We start from the raw sequence: 17,608 nt of genomic DNA, 5'->3' as shown, positions 1-17,608 counted from the left end.
TGCATCCCTCATCATAAACTACAAAAAAAATCATCAAATACCGTACAATTACTGCACTAGTACTTTAAAAAAACTGCATTATTGGTCTTATAAGTATGTATGGCACTGTACTACCTTGCTGTGGTATTTTCTGTACAATTCCTGGCATAACACAACTGTGTACACATATAGTACGATGTTGATCTTCTTGTGTATGCATGCAGTCATACTAATTAATGTATGTTTGCAGGGTGTTGATGGAGGGCTGTTTGTGTGACTGTGATTAATGTCTCGTCTTGTATTTCTTATTTCTATAAGTGCACTGAGACATTCCTAACTGTAAAGTTGGTACATGGTAATGAAGTATATTCATGACTGCCACATTACATAGATAGGTGTCTGTTAGTAACACTAAATTTGGCTCTCTGCAGGCGATCAGGAGAGCAGATTTGGAGTGTGTCCATCTTCCTCCTCTTCTTCCTGCTCCTCTATGGGATTCTGGGAGTTCAAATGTTTGGGACATTCAACCACCATTGTGTTACCAATGACACAGAGAAAGGGTAATTCCTGTTTTATTTTCCAAAAAGTCTGAAAAACGATATGGTCATGAGAAAATGTTTAATTGTCTCATCATTGTTTTAGTTTAACTCCCTGACTCCTGTAATGTTCTGTTGAGTATTTTAAATGTACTGCTTTCTTGCAATACCCCCAGATCATTTAAAACTAATTTTGGTTAAGATGCAGATAAGTTGGTATGATATGGTTTTAAGTTGTGTTTTGTAGCTCCAACAGGCTCTCCATTGATCAAATTAGAGGTTTTTAGCATTTCCAAATAAATTAGCTCTGCAAATATTCATTTAGATCGAGTCTTTTTTTTCCAATGAGGGAACTACAAATGTAAATGGTAGTTCATGAATAGTTCAGCTAACTCAGGAGTACACAGGGTGAAGCGATTTGCTCATAGTAGGTAGTTTATCATCACAGCTTTTCTATTGTTTCCTGCTTTTCATATCATTTTCATGACCCGTAATCACTTTTCTTTACCCTATTTCTGAATGATTGTTATTCTTGTTCACTAAATTGTCTCTTCAGACGAAGACTCAGTGTTCTAGCTGTGTAGATTTGCCTCATGCTGTATTTCAGAATAGACTGCACTGAAAACATAAGCATGTATGTAAATGCACACATAAGTAGACGATTTATCGTCGTTTATCGTCCTGATATGTATGAGGAAATGTGATGAGGAGGGCAGGAGCCCTGGGGAGACAGTAGCGGTGTGTGTGTGTGTGTGTGTGTGTGTGTGTGTGTGTGTGTGTGTGTGTGTGTGTGTGTGTGTGTGTGTGTGTGTGTGTGTGTGTGTGTGTGTGTGTGTGTGTGTGTGTGTGTGTGTGTGTATATAGCCACGGTTTAAGCCGCAAGCCATAGTGAGAGTGAGTACTAATCATAATAATTAACATTTCCTACATCGTCATGGCTTTTGTGTTAAAGCTCATTCGTACTCAACAGTCTGCCCTCAATCCGTCTATCTCTCCTCACTGATGAGGGTGTCATTGACCCCTGGGGAGAAACCCTGCATGCATTGACCCCTGATAACGGGAAAGATACCCGAGGATATTCCAAATTCCCATAGCTGTGGCATTCCTCCTTATAGGATCCCTCCCAAAGGGGGCTTGGCTGCTGTGCGTATGATGTGGTTTCTAAATCTCCCCGTACATGTGTGATTTTAATGGCGTGTTTGAGAGGCATGTGACACGCGGCTTGTTGTGTCTACTCTCTGTCAGCCGGATGCCCTTCGTACAAAGTCACTTCGCTTCCTTTGAGACTGGCAGGTTATTAAAGTGGGAATGTGGGTGAAATAGAGGGGGGCAGGTTGAGTAGTATGTATTTTTACATATCATTTCTGTTCTTATTTTCCACATGTTGAAATATTTATTTGGAATTTCTTCAGCTTTAGTGGATTTGGCATCCTCTGGTCATGCAGGTCCCAATTTTTGTCAGTTGCAGATTTTGGTGTAACACCAGCATGGTTTGTTTGTGCGTTATAGCAAAAGAAGTGCACTGGAGAAAGAAGACTGATCAAAAGTGCCACCTGACACGCACATTGAACAACATATCAGTCCATATCAGAGATCTGAGTAAACGCTTGGTAATGTTTTGCTTTGTATTATAGCACCTATCACTTAACTCTTCAGCATTCGATATGCAAGTTCCTTCGTTTTCTTCTTCTTTTTCAACTTATTCTTCTTTGCCTTTTGTGGCAGACTCAACACATTTCCTGTTTACATGCCATTACATCTGAATACTTGGAGGGAATGGCAGACCCCACCAGCAGTCATGAAAAATAACATGTAGAGGAGCACTTACAGAACGCTAACAATTGAAAGGCTGTGGCTATGAAACTGCCAAAAGGGTCAAAGATGGTATTTTTAATATAAAGTATGGATTACATCTTTATGATAGATGACCTTATCGCCTCGCCTTAAAATGATCTGTTGAACAACCCACCTGTAGATTTACATGAATCAGATGTACTAGGCTGGCTCTGGACATTTTTTGGTTTTCTTCGTGTTATTTGTGACGATCAGACGTAGGACACAGTTTATAATACAAGGCTGGGCAATAATTCAATATTATCGTTTTATCACCTTTCACTAGAATTGTTTCAAGATAGAATTCAGGTGATGCACAGTTTTGTTGTTTAAATCAATGATAACTAGAATCTGTTATCTAAAATTCCTCACTAAATGAGCTGTGAAATATTAGAGGGAGTATTATTTAGCTTTGGTTTGATATTATACTTTACATTACCAAACAGTTCAATGTGATGAGCCTCAGTTGGATTCTTAAACATGGTTATTTTTGGATATGTAAGCAGATATTGTGAAGTATGTTCCCTGTGATTATCGTGACTGTTGTTGGAATAAACCCCTTTATATGTCTCTTTGGGTGGCACAGTGGCGCAGTGGTTAGTGCGGTCACCTCACAGTAAGAAGGTCCTGGGTTCGAGCCCCGGGGTAGTCCAACCTTGGTGGGTCATCCCGGGTCATCCTCTGTGTGGAGTTTGCATGTTCTCCCCGTGTTGGCGTGGGTTTTCCCCTGGGGCTCTGGTTTCCTCCCACAGTCCCAAGACATGTAAGTCAGGTGAATTGGCCATACTAAATTGTCCCTGTGTGTGTGTGTGTGTGTGTGTGTGTGTGTGTGTGTGTGTGTGCGTGTGCGTGTGCACGCGCATTGGCCCGGCGGCCTGTCCAGGGTGTCTCCCCGCCTGTCGCCCAATGACTGCTGGAATAGGCTCCAGCATCCCCGCGACCCTGAGAGCAGGATGAGCAGTTCAGATAATGGATGGATATGTCTCATTGACCTGTTGAACCTGCTTTTTGTTTCTTGCATGAAGTACATTTATGACAAAAAGCAAGAATTTCCAAGTTTGCAGATTTCCAAATCTTCTAAATTTCCCTCCTTACTTGGACTGTATTCATAACAGATTCAAGAGGCCAATTGTTTCCTAATCTTGGTTTCGCGTTTTACGTGGTAAATTATCTGTTTTATGATCTCAGTGGACATTCTGCTTCTTGTCTGGGGGCTCATTCATCACTCCTTTGTTATGAAGCGAGGTGATTTCTTTGATAAGGCGCAGCGGTATTAGCCATTATACAGCCCGCTATAATTAGCCGCATCAAGATTCACCACTATGACTGCGATTGCCCTTTGTGACACCGCCATAAATTTTCCCTTCTCATCCTCTACCCCTTAATAAACAGTTTGGATGAATTTCTGGCTCAGCAATTTGAAGGCATTAATTTCCATTAGTGAAATTAAGCGGCCCCCTGAGTAACACCTGGTGCTAAAAGACAGGGAGACGGGTGCGGGTGTGTCTCCTGTGTTGTCACCTCCATCATGTCAATAGTTCATTTTTTAATGGTTGAATTCCCATCCATCTGTGTTTTTATTGTGGACACAGATAAATCAGATGGAGTGAACGAGGAAATAACCATTGAGATTGAATCTTGAGTTTCTCAGCGGTGGTACGACCTTCATTTGCCCTTCAGACATGCGAGCTGTATTTTCCACTCTTCGTTCCAACCTTTGAATATTTATTCTGTTTTTCGTGATTTGTAAATCATGTATCTGATCTTATTCGTGTCTTTTGGTTGTGTGCAGGAACGTGACGCTGAATAGTTTGGCCATTCCAGACACACACTGCTCACCGGACGGTGAGGGCTACCAGTGTCCTTTGGGCTTCAAATGTGTTAATCTGGAAAACCTTGGCCTCAGCCGGCAGGAGCTCGGCTACAGCGGCTTCAACGAGCTCGGTATGAAATGACACCCTTTTTTTCCCCTTTTTTTTTTGTTGGACAGATCAGACATTTAATTGGCAAAGGATAATAATGATTTTGCACAGTATTTATGTTCAGTTTAATAAAACCATATTATTCAAAATGTCATGACAGATCAAATGTGGTCTATAGTAAGAGTCAAAACAATTGGCAAACAAAAATATGGGTAATCATAGTGGTATTTGTACCACCATAATTACTCATGATCAACCGGTATTTTATAACCAAATGAAAACAACTCAGATGGTGCTTTTTGTCGGTGTCTTGTGCTGAGTTAAATAGGCTCTTATATTCTGGGGAATTTCTTTCTTAATGCTGTGTGGCATCAAAGCTCTTTACCTCTTTAGCTCCACCACAATTTCCAAGTTACTATGAACTGACACCTCTCTAACCCGCACAAAATGTTGTGTTACCAGTGTTATTGCAACTTCACATTTCATTATTTATTATTTTTAGTGTCGATTTTGCATTATTTTATTGTCTGTGCTTGATGCCTTCCTATTGTGTTACTCCTTTATGGTTCTATGGTCTTTTTCATTTTATTCTATTAGCTCCTGAAAGGTGCTAAACAGGTAACATCTATTCTTATTAAATCCACATGTGCACAGTTGCACGTGCACACAGATGTGTGCACATACATCTGAGTGCATACACACTTGCACACGTGCTTTGAACACATGCACACACACACACACACACACACACACACACACACACACACACACACACACACACACACACACACACACACACCTTTGTCTCACCCAATCTCCTCCTCCTCATCTCTACCAATACAAAAAGCAGCATAATATCTACTATCACTACTACTACTACTTTTGGCTGCTCCCGTTAGGGGTTGCCACAGCGGATCATCCGTTTCCATCTCTTCCTGTCCTCTGCATCTTCCTCTGTCACACCAGCCACCTCCCAGTCCTTTCTCACCACATCCATAAACCTCCTCTTTGGCCTTCCTCTTTTCCTCCTCCCTGGCAGCTCCATATTCAGCATCCTTCTCCCAATATACCCAGCATCTCTCCTCCACACGTGTCCAAGCCATCTCAAGCTTGCCTCTCTTGCTTTGTCTCCAAACCATCCAACCTGAGCTGTCCCTCTAATATATTTGTTCCCTAATCCTGTCCTCCTTCATCACTCCCACTGAAAATCTTAGCATCTTCAACTCTGCCACCTCCAGCTCCACCTCCTGTCTTTTCGTCAGTGCCACTGTCTCCAAACCGTATGACATATAGCTGGTCTCACAACCATCTTGTGAACTTTTCCTTTAACTCTTGCTGGTACCCTTCTGTCGCAAATCACTCCTGAAACTCTTCTCCACCCACTCCACCCTGCCTGCACGTTCTTCTTCACCTCTCTTCTACCCTCCCCGTTACTTTGGACAGTTGACCCCAGGTATTTAAACCATTCCACTGTCCTCCCTCTCATTCACGCATAGGTATTCCATCTTGCGCCTACTGACTCATTCATCTTCTCTCCAGTGTATACCGCCACCTCTCCAGGCTCTCCTCAACCTGCACCCTACTCTTGCTACAGATCACAATGTCATTGGCAAACACCATAGTCCACAGAGACTCCTGCCTGATCTCATCCATCAACCTGTCCATCACCATTGCAAACAAGAAAGTGCTCAGAGCCGATCCTTGATGTAATCCCACCTCCACCTTGAACCCATCTGTCATTTCAACCGCACACCTCACCACTGTCACACTTCCCTCATACATGTCCTGCACCACTCCTACATACTTCTCTGCAACTCCCGACTTCCTCATACAATACCACAACTCCTCTCTCTGCACCCTGTCATATGCTTTCTCTAAATCCACAAAGACACAATGTAACTCCTTCTGGCCTTCTCTATACTTCCCCATCAACATTCTCAAAGCAAAATTACCCCTACCCCATTTCTCCTCCCATTCGCACCATGGTAGAAGAGTTTGAACCCACCTCCAATGCTCTGATGGCCTTACTCCCCTTCCACCTGGTCTCTTGCACACACAGTATACCTACCTTTCTTCTTTCAGTCATATCAGCCTGATGTCTCCCTTTACCAGTCATAGTCCCAACATTCAAAGTTCTGACTCTCACCTCCACATTCCTACCCTTCCTCCTCTCCCGCTGCCTCTGGACATGCCTTCCCTCGCTCCTTCTCCTTCGACCAACACTAGCATAGTTTCCACCGGCATCCTACTGGCCAACAGTAGCAGTGGCAGTTGTTGGTAACCCGGGCCTGCAGACCAAGTACACCCCTTCATGGCAACATATTCCCTGATGGCAGTAGCCTATGCACCCTGCCATACTGCACACATTGTTCAGGAATGGTTTTAGGAACATAACAAAAAGTTGAAGGTGTTGCCTTGGCCTCCAATTTCCCCGCATCTCAATCCTATCGAGCATCTCTGGGATGTACTGGAAAAATAAGTCCGATACATGGAGGCCCCACCTCGCAACTTGCAGGACTTAAAGGATCTGCTGCTAACATCTTGGTGCCAGATACCAGAGGACACCTTCGGAGGTCTTGTGGAGTCCATGCCTCAATGGGTCAGAGCTATTTTGGTGGCACGAGGGGACCTACACAACATTAGGCAGATGGTTTTAATGTTTTGGCTGATTGGTGTATATCTTATAATAATCCTATAGTGCTCTCAGTGTCAGTCTAAAGTATTACTGTATTGTAATAGTACATATAATAATACCATTATAATTGATAATGTATAATCTTATATTATTTTCAGTTACCAGTCTAGTATAACTAAAATACTATCTATAGTGTGTTTGTGTAGCTTCAGTCATACTCATAAAAGCACACACATGTAAATCCTTAACAAGAACACAAACACAGGAGCCATAATACGTTAGCACAGATGTTACGATAGACACACGCACACTGACGCTGAAAAGAGATGTTTGTCCTCACCTCATTAGAAATGCATTCATCTTAATGACTGAACACTCTTCTACTGTATAAACATAGGAAGTCCCCGGGTGAGAGAGCGTGTGTGATGAACAGAGTGCTGTCTTCATTCACTCACCTGTGTGTGTGTGTGTGTGTGTGTGTGTGTGTGTGTGCGTGCGTGCGCGTGCGTGTGTGAATCAGTGTTGGTTAGCAGCAAGCTGTATTCTTATCGGCTGAATGAGGTCTAAATCCAGTGTCGGTACACAATGCACAGCCTCTAATCTTTAAATTACTGTGAAGGAGAGTGAGCTTAACACGGCTTCACCCTGCTCACCTGGATACAGACTGAGACATGGAGACTACAGTGTGAAAAAGAAAAAAAAATCTGTATGGTATATCAAGTACTGTTTGTAATACATATTCGTAAAGTTTAGGAGTGCATTGTAGATAAACTGTGATGTGTATTACCTTTGGTTGTTAACGTTCACATCTCCAGCTTACCTCTCCCTAACACAGGCTGTGATATGCCATGTAAATTGTATTCTTGTGTGTTATGATAATATAAGGTTGAAATGTATCTTCATTCCTTATCTGCAACCGGTGTTTTCTATTTGAGCCAGGGCTTTAAATTACTTTTTTTTCTCCACCAAACATCTCTCTAAGAATAGTAATTTTGCACGTCTTGATACATGCTCAATAATCCAGGTAAGAAAATAAAAGAAGGTTGAATCAGTTCATCTGGATACAACGTTTATTGACAGATACGTTTCATCACTCAACTAAGTGACATCAGTTTACAAGACTAATTTTTTAGACTGAAGATGTCACTTAGTTGAGTGATGAAATGTATCTGTCAATAAACGTTGTATCCAGATGAACTGATTCAACCTTCTTTGAAGTAATTTTTTCACATTATATGACTTGAAAAAAGTGAAAGTAATTACCAACATTTTTATTTTATAATACACAATCGGTTTGCAGATATGCAGTGTTGTGTTATTAGTGTCACACCGTTATCTAACTATTTGCTAACAGCATAATATTAAGACCACTGTGTCATCCTACAGCAATGACACCCTTCAGAGTCATACTGCGTTTCTTACAATGCATTCTATACATGAACAAGAAAGATTTATGTAATAGTAGTCCCATTTAGACAGATAGATAAGATAAAAAAAAATAATTGAAAAAAAAATTAGGTTGGCTGTGCTTGTCTATAAATCCCTTTCTTCTGTTTCCACCAGCAGTTCTCTGAAATACACTGGTCCATTTCTAAGTACTAGGAACATCTTAGTGATATGCCATGTGATAGGAGCATGGGAGACTTTCTAACTCCAGTGGTTTCCTCAGTAAAAAGACTCCTCTTTAATTACCTGCTCTACCTATTACCTACCTATTAACTGCTATTTTTATGTACTTATAATATTTACCAAAGATACGGAGCATAGCCCCTTTCTCTACCACTATAATGCAGCATTGTACCTATAAGCATATTGTGTGTGTGTATGAATGTATGTATGTATTGGTGGACGTGTGTTTGTGTATGTATGTATGAATTTGTGCATTTGTGTGTGTGTGTGTGTGTGTGTGTGTGTGTGTGTGTGCGTGCGCGTGTCCTCCGTGGATCGTCACCTTGTTGTGGTGGAGAAGCTTGCGTGGTCCTGAGATCCCGAGAGCAATACTGTCCGTAGCTATGCTGCTGTTAGGGTCACCTATGGAGGTAAGGTCAAGGGGGAGGTCCTTGACAGAGAGCAGTCCAACCAAGACCTCCACGATGGAACAGGTGGAGAATGATGGCTGACTTAAGGGAAGCATCACAACAGCTGGGAATGCTGATGAAGGCTGCAACAGAAATGGGCCCTGTGTCTTCTTGGACTCCAAGCCACTGGTTCCTGACCCAGATCTGTTTAGGACCATTTGGTGGCTGTCTGTGCACCAGTCTTCCTATGCTAAACAAAGTCATGCACAGGCGTGAATCCATCCTAACATCTCAGATTAAGTCCTATGATGACCAGCAAGTGGCAATGGGGGCAGGATTGTGAGATCTGTAAACCCCTGGTCATGAGCCGGCACATCAGGTGGTGGGTGCTAGAGTCAGTCGCTGGGCTCTTGGAACGAGGTAGAAAGAGCCCTTTGATAGCTGCACCCAAGACTGAGCAGCCCTCTTCAGGATCCACTCTGCTCACCCAATCTGGGGAAGGGGCTAGAAAAGGTGCCCTAAAAATAGCCTGCTCCAAACCTCCTGATTGGATTACTGCATCCAGAGGGATCATCACATGCAGTCAAAAACATAGAAACATTAACTTTAGATCCTGGAATGTGCGCACACTGATGGAATGTGTAACCAGTAACAGACTGGAGAGGAGAACCGCGATCATCGCTAGAGAACTGAAGAGATTCCAGATTGACAATAGCTGCCCTTTCTGAAACCCGATGGGCAGACAAAGGACAACTGAAGAAGGAGAAGGGTGGCTATACTTTTCTTCTGGAAAGGAAAAGCTGCTGATGAGCGCAGGATCCATGATGTTGGATTTGCCATCAGAAACCAGATTATCTGCCGCTTGTCTGAACTTTCTGTGGGGATCAGTGAGTGTCTCATGACCAGCCGGCTGGTGCTTGCCAACAACCAGATGGCAACAGTTGTGAGTACCTATGCCCCTACTTTAGACTCTGAAGAAGAAGTAAAAGAGACCTTCTACGCCTGCTTAGATGAGACCCTGTCAAGAATCCGCAAGGAGGATAAGATTATTCTTCTAGGAGACTTCAAAATCGGGGTCAGCCGGGATCCATACCTCTGGAAGAGCACTATAGGAAAGGAAGCCATCGGGAACATCAACTCCAATGGAGTTCTGCTTCTTAGCAAATGTGCTCAGTACAACCTCACCATTACTAATACTCTTTTTCACCAGAAAAACAAATTTAAGGCATCTTGGAGACACCCCCACTCCAAACAGTGGGATCTTCTTGACTATGTCATTGTAAGAACCAGGGACCGGTCCATGACGTGAACATCACAAGGGTCATGATTGATGCAGACGACTGCTGGACAGATCGTTGCCTCATCCGCTCCACGGATGTCCATCCAACTCAAGAGGAAGAGGAGGGTTCAAAAGAAGATCATTCAAAATCATGATGTGCTTTACCATTTTTATGCTGACGACACTCAGTTATACATGCCACTAAAACGCACTGATCCTAGTGCCCTAGCAAATCTCACAACTTGCCTCTCTGACATTAGATCCTGGATGTCCTAACATTTTCTCGAATGTAATGATGATAAATCTGAGGTCATTCTTGTTCAGTCCCGAAAGTTCCATCAGCCCTCTGGTTACTAATCTTGGTGGTCTGTGAGGTAGTCTTAAGCAGGCTGCTAGGAATCTTGGGGTAATATTTGATGCTGACCTCGGTTTTGATAATCAAATCAAACATGTTGTTCAGCCATGCTTTCTCCAGCTCAAGCTAATCTCCAAAATTAGGTTATTTTTATCAATCGCCGATATGCAAAAAGTTGTACAATGCTTTTATCTATTCTCTACTTGTCTGATTCTGTCTATTGTAATGCACTTTATTCTGGTATCAGCCAGGGCTCCCTCCACTGACTGCAGTTGGCACAAAATGCCGCTGTTCAGCTCATTACTGGGACAAAGAGGCATGACCCTATCATTTCTGTGCTTGCCTTCCTACACTGGCTCCCTGTTATATTTTGAATTGATTTAAAAATCTTATTGCTCACTTTTAAGGCTTTAAATTGTGTTGCGTCTCCATACGTTTCTGATTTATTGACCTGGTATATGCCCTCTCGACCATTAAGATCTGCACATGGAGCCCTGCTGGTTATTCCCAGCTCTCGGTTTGTTACAAATGGTGATTGGGCTTTTGCTGTTAGAACCCCCACATTATAGAACTCTCTTCTTATTGAACTAAGACAAACCAGGTCTCTAGCTTATTTTAAATCTTATCTTAAAACGTTTCTTTTTATGAAAGGTTTTACTGATGTTTGATATTTGTTTTTATTTGTTTATGCTGCTTTTATTTTTACTTACTCTATATTATTTTCTATTTATTTATATTATTGTTATTATCAGATTTTATTTTCTATATTTATTTTTACTTTACTCTTACTATGTTATTATTATTATTATTATTATTATCATTATATTATTTTCTATTTATTTATTTTCTATATTTATTTTTACTTTACTCTTGCTATTTTTGTATTATTATTTTTGCCTTGTCTGGTTTTATTTCTTTGTAAAGCACTTTGTAACATTGTTTTGGAAAAGTTCTATATAAATGAATATTATTATTATTATTATTATGTACATACATTATGTATGTATGAATGTATTAATTTGTATATGTATATGTGTATGTTTGTATTGTGTTTGTGGGATCATAGGACACCATATGCTATAATATACAGTATTCTCCTAATTGTAATTGCTAAAGAAAACATGACCTACTGAAAACCCTGAATTTTGATCTGATTGTTTTTATTGAACCACACAAATTTTTCAGCACAATTCAGGTGAGAGAATTTCAAGATATACATGTGGTATGTAATTTGGTCGGCCATGTTTTCTTTTAATTTATATTGGCATCACTACTTTTTTTTTACATTTATGTGTTCATCAGTCTGTCTGTCTTACTGTCTGTTTTCCTGTCCATCTCTCTCCTCAGGTACGAGTATCTTCACTGTGTACGAGGCTGCGTCTCAGGAGGGCTGGGTCTTCCTCATGTACAGAGCCATCGACAGTTTCCCTCGCTGGCGCTCCTATTTCTACTTCATAACTCTCATCTTTTTCCTGGCCTGGCTGGTTAAGGTAAGACGCAGCCTTGTTCCTTATCCTCATTTAATGTGCTGATTGTCACCTTTTCCTCCTTTCAACAGCTACATAGCAATTCTTCTCTCTTTAATGGCATTCTCAGTGTTTACTTTATAAAGCTGGGGGTCCAGAAGGGTGACTGTATAAAAAGGAGAGGTTCAGAAATGAATCATTACATAATTGATGTGGTAAACACATTGGACATCACAGTGGTGTTATATTGTCATAATAGATATATCATCTGTGACAATATTAAACGACTGCTCATTTGAAATTATGTATTACTTTTATTGCAAACCTCTACTGTGCCCTTCAAATACTGTGTGAAAAATCACAATGTAACATTAACCAGAGTGAACACCAAACCACTTAATTCATACATATTCAGACACAGATTAAATAAGAAATGGTCAACAATTACAATTTTTTTCTTTGTTGATAACAAAATCCCTGTTGAATTTCTGCTGCTGTTCATTCACTTTGTCAGAAAAAAATTCTCAGATGTGTGTTATGAGCGCCCTGCTAACTATCAATGAATTTATTGAGAACACCTGTTCTCTGAGGGATGTAGCCAATGAAGCATTTGAAATGAAGGAAGAGAAAAAAAATTCAACAAATGTGTTTTGTTTTTTTGTTTTTTTTTCTGGAATATTATCTCAAAGATGCAGGTGCATCCCAAAAACTTCATCAGGTATAGAGTCAAAGAGATGAAATGTGGATCAGAGAAATTAGATGTTTACAAACAAAACAGTTAGAATAATTAAATAAGCTTTGGAGCATGTCATTTATGGTGTGAGCCCCACTTCTTTCTCTGTTGTTGTTGTTGTTGGTTTTGTTTTGTTTGTTTGTTGTTTTTGTTTTTTTAATCTGGAATCTAACATAACATACTGAAAATGAACTTTTCTCACTATAATAGCTGGTGGATTCTCACTAATAGGTGTCAGAATGCAGGTGGTCCAAAACAGCGAGATGTCAGATCCAGTTCCCCTCCAGGCCGGATCTGGCACAAATGATGCCGTGAGAATAAATGTTTGTCCCCAGACGCGGAATAAAGGGAGCAAGCGTGGGTGTTAACGACATGGAGACTTTTAAGATTCAGCTTATCTGCCCATCTCACTCTTATTTTCTCTAATATCACTTTCTAGCTTTCATCTGTCTTCCTCTCTCTCGCTCTACAATGCTAGTGTTACAATTTCATTTAGCAAATGCTTTTATCCAACGTGACATACATCTGAGAGTTAATACAACACAAGCAAGGATCTAGTCAGGAGACAACAACACAAGTAAGTTCCACAAAACTAGGTTCAAGTCTGATAGAACATACACTATATGTACAAAAGTATTGGGACACCTGGCCATTACACCTACAGGAGCATATATGACATCCCATTCTAAATCCTTAGGCATTAATATGGAATTGGTCCCCCCCTTTGCAGCTATAACAGCTTCCACTCTTCTGGGAAGGCTTTCCACAAGATTTTGGAGTGTGTCTGGGGGAATGTTTGCCCATTCATCCAGAAGAGCATTTGTGAGGTCAGGCACTGATGTTGGACGAGAAGACCTGGCTTGTGATCACCGTTCTAGTTCATCCCAAAGGTGTTTGATGGGGTTGAGGTCAGGGCTCTGTGCGGGCCAGTCAAGTTCTTCCACACCAAACTCATCCAACCATTTCTTAATGGCCCTTGCTTTGTGCACTGGGGCACAGTCATGCTGGAACAGAAAAGGGCCCTCCCCAAACTGTTCCCACAAAGTTGGAAGCATAAAATTGTTCAAAATGTCTTGGTATACTGAAGCATTTTATTTCCCTTCACTGGAACTAAGGGGCTTAGCCCATCCCCTGAAAAACAACCCCATACCATTATCTCTCCTCCACCAAACTTTACAGTTGGCACAATGCAGTCAGGCAGGTAACATTCTCTTGGCATCCGCCAAACCCAGACTCATCCATCAGACTGCCAGACAGAGAAATGTGATTTGTCAATCCACAAGACACATTTCCACTGCTCCAGAGTCCAGTGGCAGCGTGCTTTACACCACTCCACCTGACACTTGGCATTGTGCTTGGTGATGTAAGGCTTACATGCAGCTGCTCGGCTATGGAAATCCATTCCATGAAGCTCCTGGCGCTCAGTTTTTGTGCTGATGTTAATGCCAGAGGAAGTTTGGAACTCTGCAGTTATTGAGTCAACAGAGCGTAGGCGACTTTTACGCACTATGCACCTCAGCACTCGTTAACTCCTGTGTGACTTTATGTGGTCTGCCACTTCGTGGCTAAGTTGCTGTTGTTCCTAAACGTTTCCACTTTTCAATAATAACACTTACAGTTGACCGTGGAATATCCAGCGGGGAAGAAATTTCACGAACGGGCTTACTGCAAAGGTGGCATCCTATGACAGTACCACACTTGAATTCACTGAGCTCTTCAGAATGACCCATTCTTTCACAAATGTTTGTAAATGCAGACTGCATGGCTAACTGCTTGATTTTATACACCTGTGACAATGGGTCTGAATGAAACACCCAAAGTCAATGATTAAGAGGTGTGTCCCAATACTTTTGTACATATAGTACACATATAGGTGTCACCAGACAGTTAACAAAGGCAATGCATAGGGTGCATAGAAACGATTATATATACTGCTCAAAAAAATAAAGGGAACACCTAAAAACACAATATAGACCTCGATGAATGAAATATTTCAGCTGAAAATCTTTATTTATTAGACAGAGGAATGTGTTTAGAGCAAAATAACCTAAGAATGATCAATGGAAATCAAAATAATTAGCCCATTAAGGTCTGGATTCAGAATCATACTCAAAATCAAAGTGGAAAATGAGAACATAGGCTGATCCAACTTCTGTGGAAATTCTTCAAGACGATTCAAAATGAGGCTCAGTAGTGTGTGTGGCCTCCACGTGCCTGTATGCACTCCCTACAACGTCTGGGCATGCTCCTGATGAGACGACGGATGGTCTCCTGAGGGATCTCCTCCCAGACCTGGATCAGGGCATCGGTCAACTCCTGGACAGTCTGTGGTGCGACATCGCGTTGGCGGATGGTACGAGACATGATGTCCCAGAGGTGCTCGATTGGATTCAGGTCTGGGGAACGTGCAGGCCAGTCCATAGCATCAATGCCCTCGACATACAGGAACTGGTTACACACTCTGGCCACATGAGGACGAGCATTGTCATGCATGAGCAGGAACCCAGGGCCCACTGCACCAGCATATGGTCTGACAATGGGTCTGAGGATCTCATCCCGGTACCTAATGGCAGTCATGGTACCTCTGGCTAGCACGTAGAGGTCTGTGCGGCCCTCCAAGGATATGCCTCCCCAGACCATCACTGACCCACCGCCAAACCGGTCATGCTGGAGGATGTTGCAGGCAGCAGAACGTTCTCCACAGCATCTCCAGACTCTCTCACGTCTGTCACATGTGTTCAGTGTGAACCTGCTCTCATCTGTGAAGAGCACAGGGCGCCAATGGCGAATCTGCCAACCAAGATGTTCTCTGGCAAAGGTCAATCGGGCTGCACGGTGTTGGGCTGTGAGCACAGGCCCCAATTGTGGATGTCGGGCCCTCATACCATCCTCATGCATTCTGTTTCTCACTGTTTGAGCAGAAACCTGCACATTAGTGGCCTGTTGAAGGTCGTTTTGTAGGGCTCCGGCAGTGCTCCTCCTGTTCCTCCTTGCACAAAGGACTAGATAGCGGTCCTGCTGTGGGGTTGTTGTCCTCCTGCGGCCCCCTCCACGTCTCCTGGTGTACTGGCCTGTCTCCTGGTACCTCCTCCGTGCTCTGGACACTGCTGGGAGACACATCAAATCTTCTTGCCACAGCACGCATTGATGTGCCATCCTGGATGAGCTGCACTACCTGAGCAACTTCTGTAGGTTGCAGATACTGCCTCATGCCACCTCTAGTGGTGAGGGCACTAGCAAAATGAAAAACTAACCAAAGATCGGCCAGAAAAGATGAGGACAGCCAAATGGTCTGTGGCCACCACCTGCAAATCCATTCCTTTTATAGGGGTTGTCTTGCAAATTGTCTAATTTCCACCTGGTGGAAATTAGACAATTTACCAACAGGTGAAATTGATTCACAAATCAGTGTTGCTTCCTAACTGGACAGGTTGATATCTCAAAAGTGTGATTGACTTGGAGCTACATTGCATTGCTTATGTGTTCCCTTTATTTTTTTGAGCAGTGTATATAAATACCATCAGGTGTGGAGGTGTTTGAGAAAGAGCTGGGTCTTTAGCTTCTTCTCAAAGATGGAGAGGGACTCAGCAGATCGAATGGAGTTTGGTAACTCGTTCCACCACCGGGGAACTACAGAAAAGTAGAGTCTGGGTAGTGACTTAGGGCCCTGTTGTGGCAGAAGTGCCAGGTGCCTTTCATTGGCAGTGTAGTGAGCGGGACTGGATGTAGACCTGAGTTAGGGAGTTCAGGTAGGTGGGAGCCATTTTAGTTGTTGATTTAAGGGAGCATTAAGGTTTTAATGAATTTGATGTGGGCAGCAACTGGCAGCCAGTGGAATAGAATATAATACTCTTATTAGTCATTTTGTACATACATATAAATGAAATTTACTCTCTGCATTTAACCCATCCTTGCTGTGTAGCTAGGAGCAATGGGCAGCCGCCGTGCAGTACCCGGGGACCAACTCCAGTTCTTCTTTCCATTGCCTTGGTCAGGGGCACAGTGGGAGGTAACCGGAGTGCCCGGAGAACATGCAAACTCCATACAGAAAGGACCTGGGAAGTGAGGCAACAGTGCTAACCACTAAGCCACCATGCCACCCAGAGAGGGATATGAACAGCGGAGTGACATGTGCTATTTTGGGTTGGTTGAAGATCAGATGCACCGCCGCATTCTAGATCATTTGCAGAAGTTTGAAAGTGCATGCAGGGAGACCTGCCAGTAAGGAGTTACAGTAGTCAATGCGTGATATTACAAGAGCCTGTACCAGGAGTTGTGCTGCATGCTCAGACAGGTAAGGTCTGCTTTTTCCTGATGTTGTACAGGCCAAATCGGCATGACCGAGCAATCGAGGCCACATGAACCTTAAAGGTTAGTTGGTCATCAATCATGACACCCAGTTTTCGGGCAGACTTTGTGGGCATGAGTTGGGTTGATCCGAGCTGGATATTGATGTTATTGTAAGGATGGACTGGCTGGGATGGCAAGGAGCTCAGACTTAGATAGGTTAAGCTGAAGGTGGCATTCTTTCATCCATGCATAGATATCAGCGAGGCATGACGATATCCATGCCGAGACAGTGAGGTTATCTGGCGGAAATGATAGGTAGAGCTGGGTATCATCAGCATAGCAATGATATGAGAAACTATGGGAGCAGATGATTGCACCAAGTGAGGTGGTGTATATTTAGAAGAGAAGGGGACAGCACTGACACTTGAGTTACCCCTGTGGATAAGCCGTGCGGTTTGGACACTTCTCCCTTCCAAGATACTCTTAAAAGATCTCCCGAGAGGTAGGACGTGAACCAATGGAGGATAGATCCTTAGATACCAAGCTCAGTGAGTGTGGAGAG

At 42.6% G+C, this 17,608-nt stretch overlaps 1 protein-coding gene across 1 annotated transcript in view; it reads left to right on the top strand.

Moving 5' to 3' along the window:
- nalcn (sodium leak channel, non-selective) overlaps nt 1-17,608 on the top strand; it is a 177,576-nt gene that overhangs the window by 13,304 nt on the left and 146,664 nt on the right. The window contains exons 6-8 of the mRNA XM_056289287.1: nt 411-539; nt 4,141-4,292; nt 11,905-12,047. Of these exons, the coding sequence (XP_056145262.1) occupies nt 411-539; nt 4,141-4,292; nt 11,905-12,047 (424 nt within the window). The remainder of the gene's footprint in view (nt 1-410; nt 540-4,140; nt 4,293-11,904; nt 12,048-17,608) is intronic.

This window comes from Lampris incognitus, chromosome 11, assembly GCF_029633865.1.
Source record: "Lampris incognitus isolate fLamInc1 chromosome 11, fLamInc1.hap2, whole genome shotgun sequence".
NCBI lineage: Eukaryota > Metazoa > Chordata > Actinopteri > Lampriformes > Lampridae > Lampris > Lampris incognitus.
Note: the sequence above shows the minus strand (reverse complement) of the source record. Positions and strands in the feature narration are given on the sequence as shown.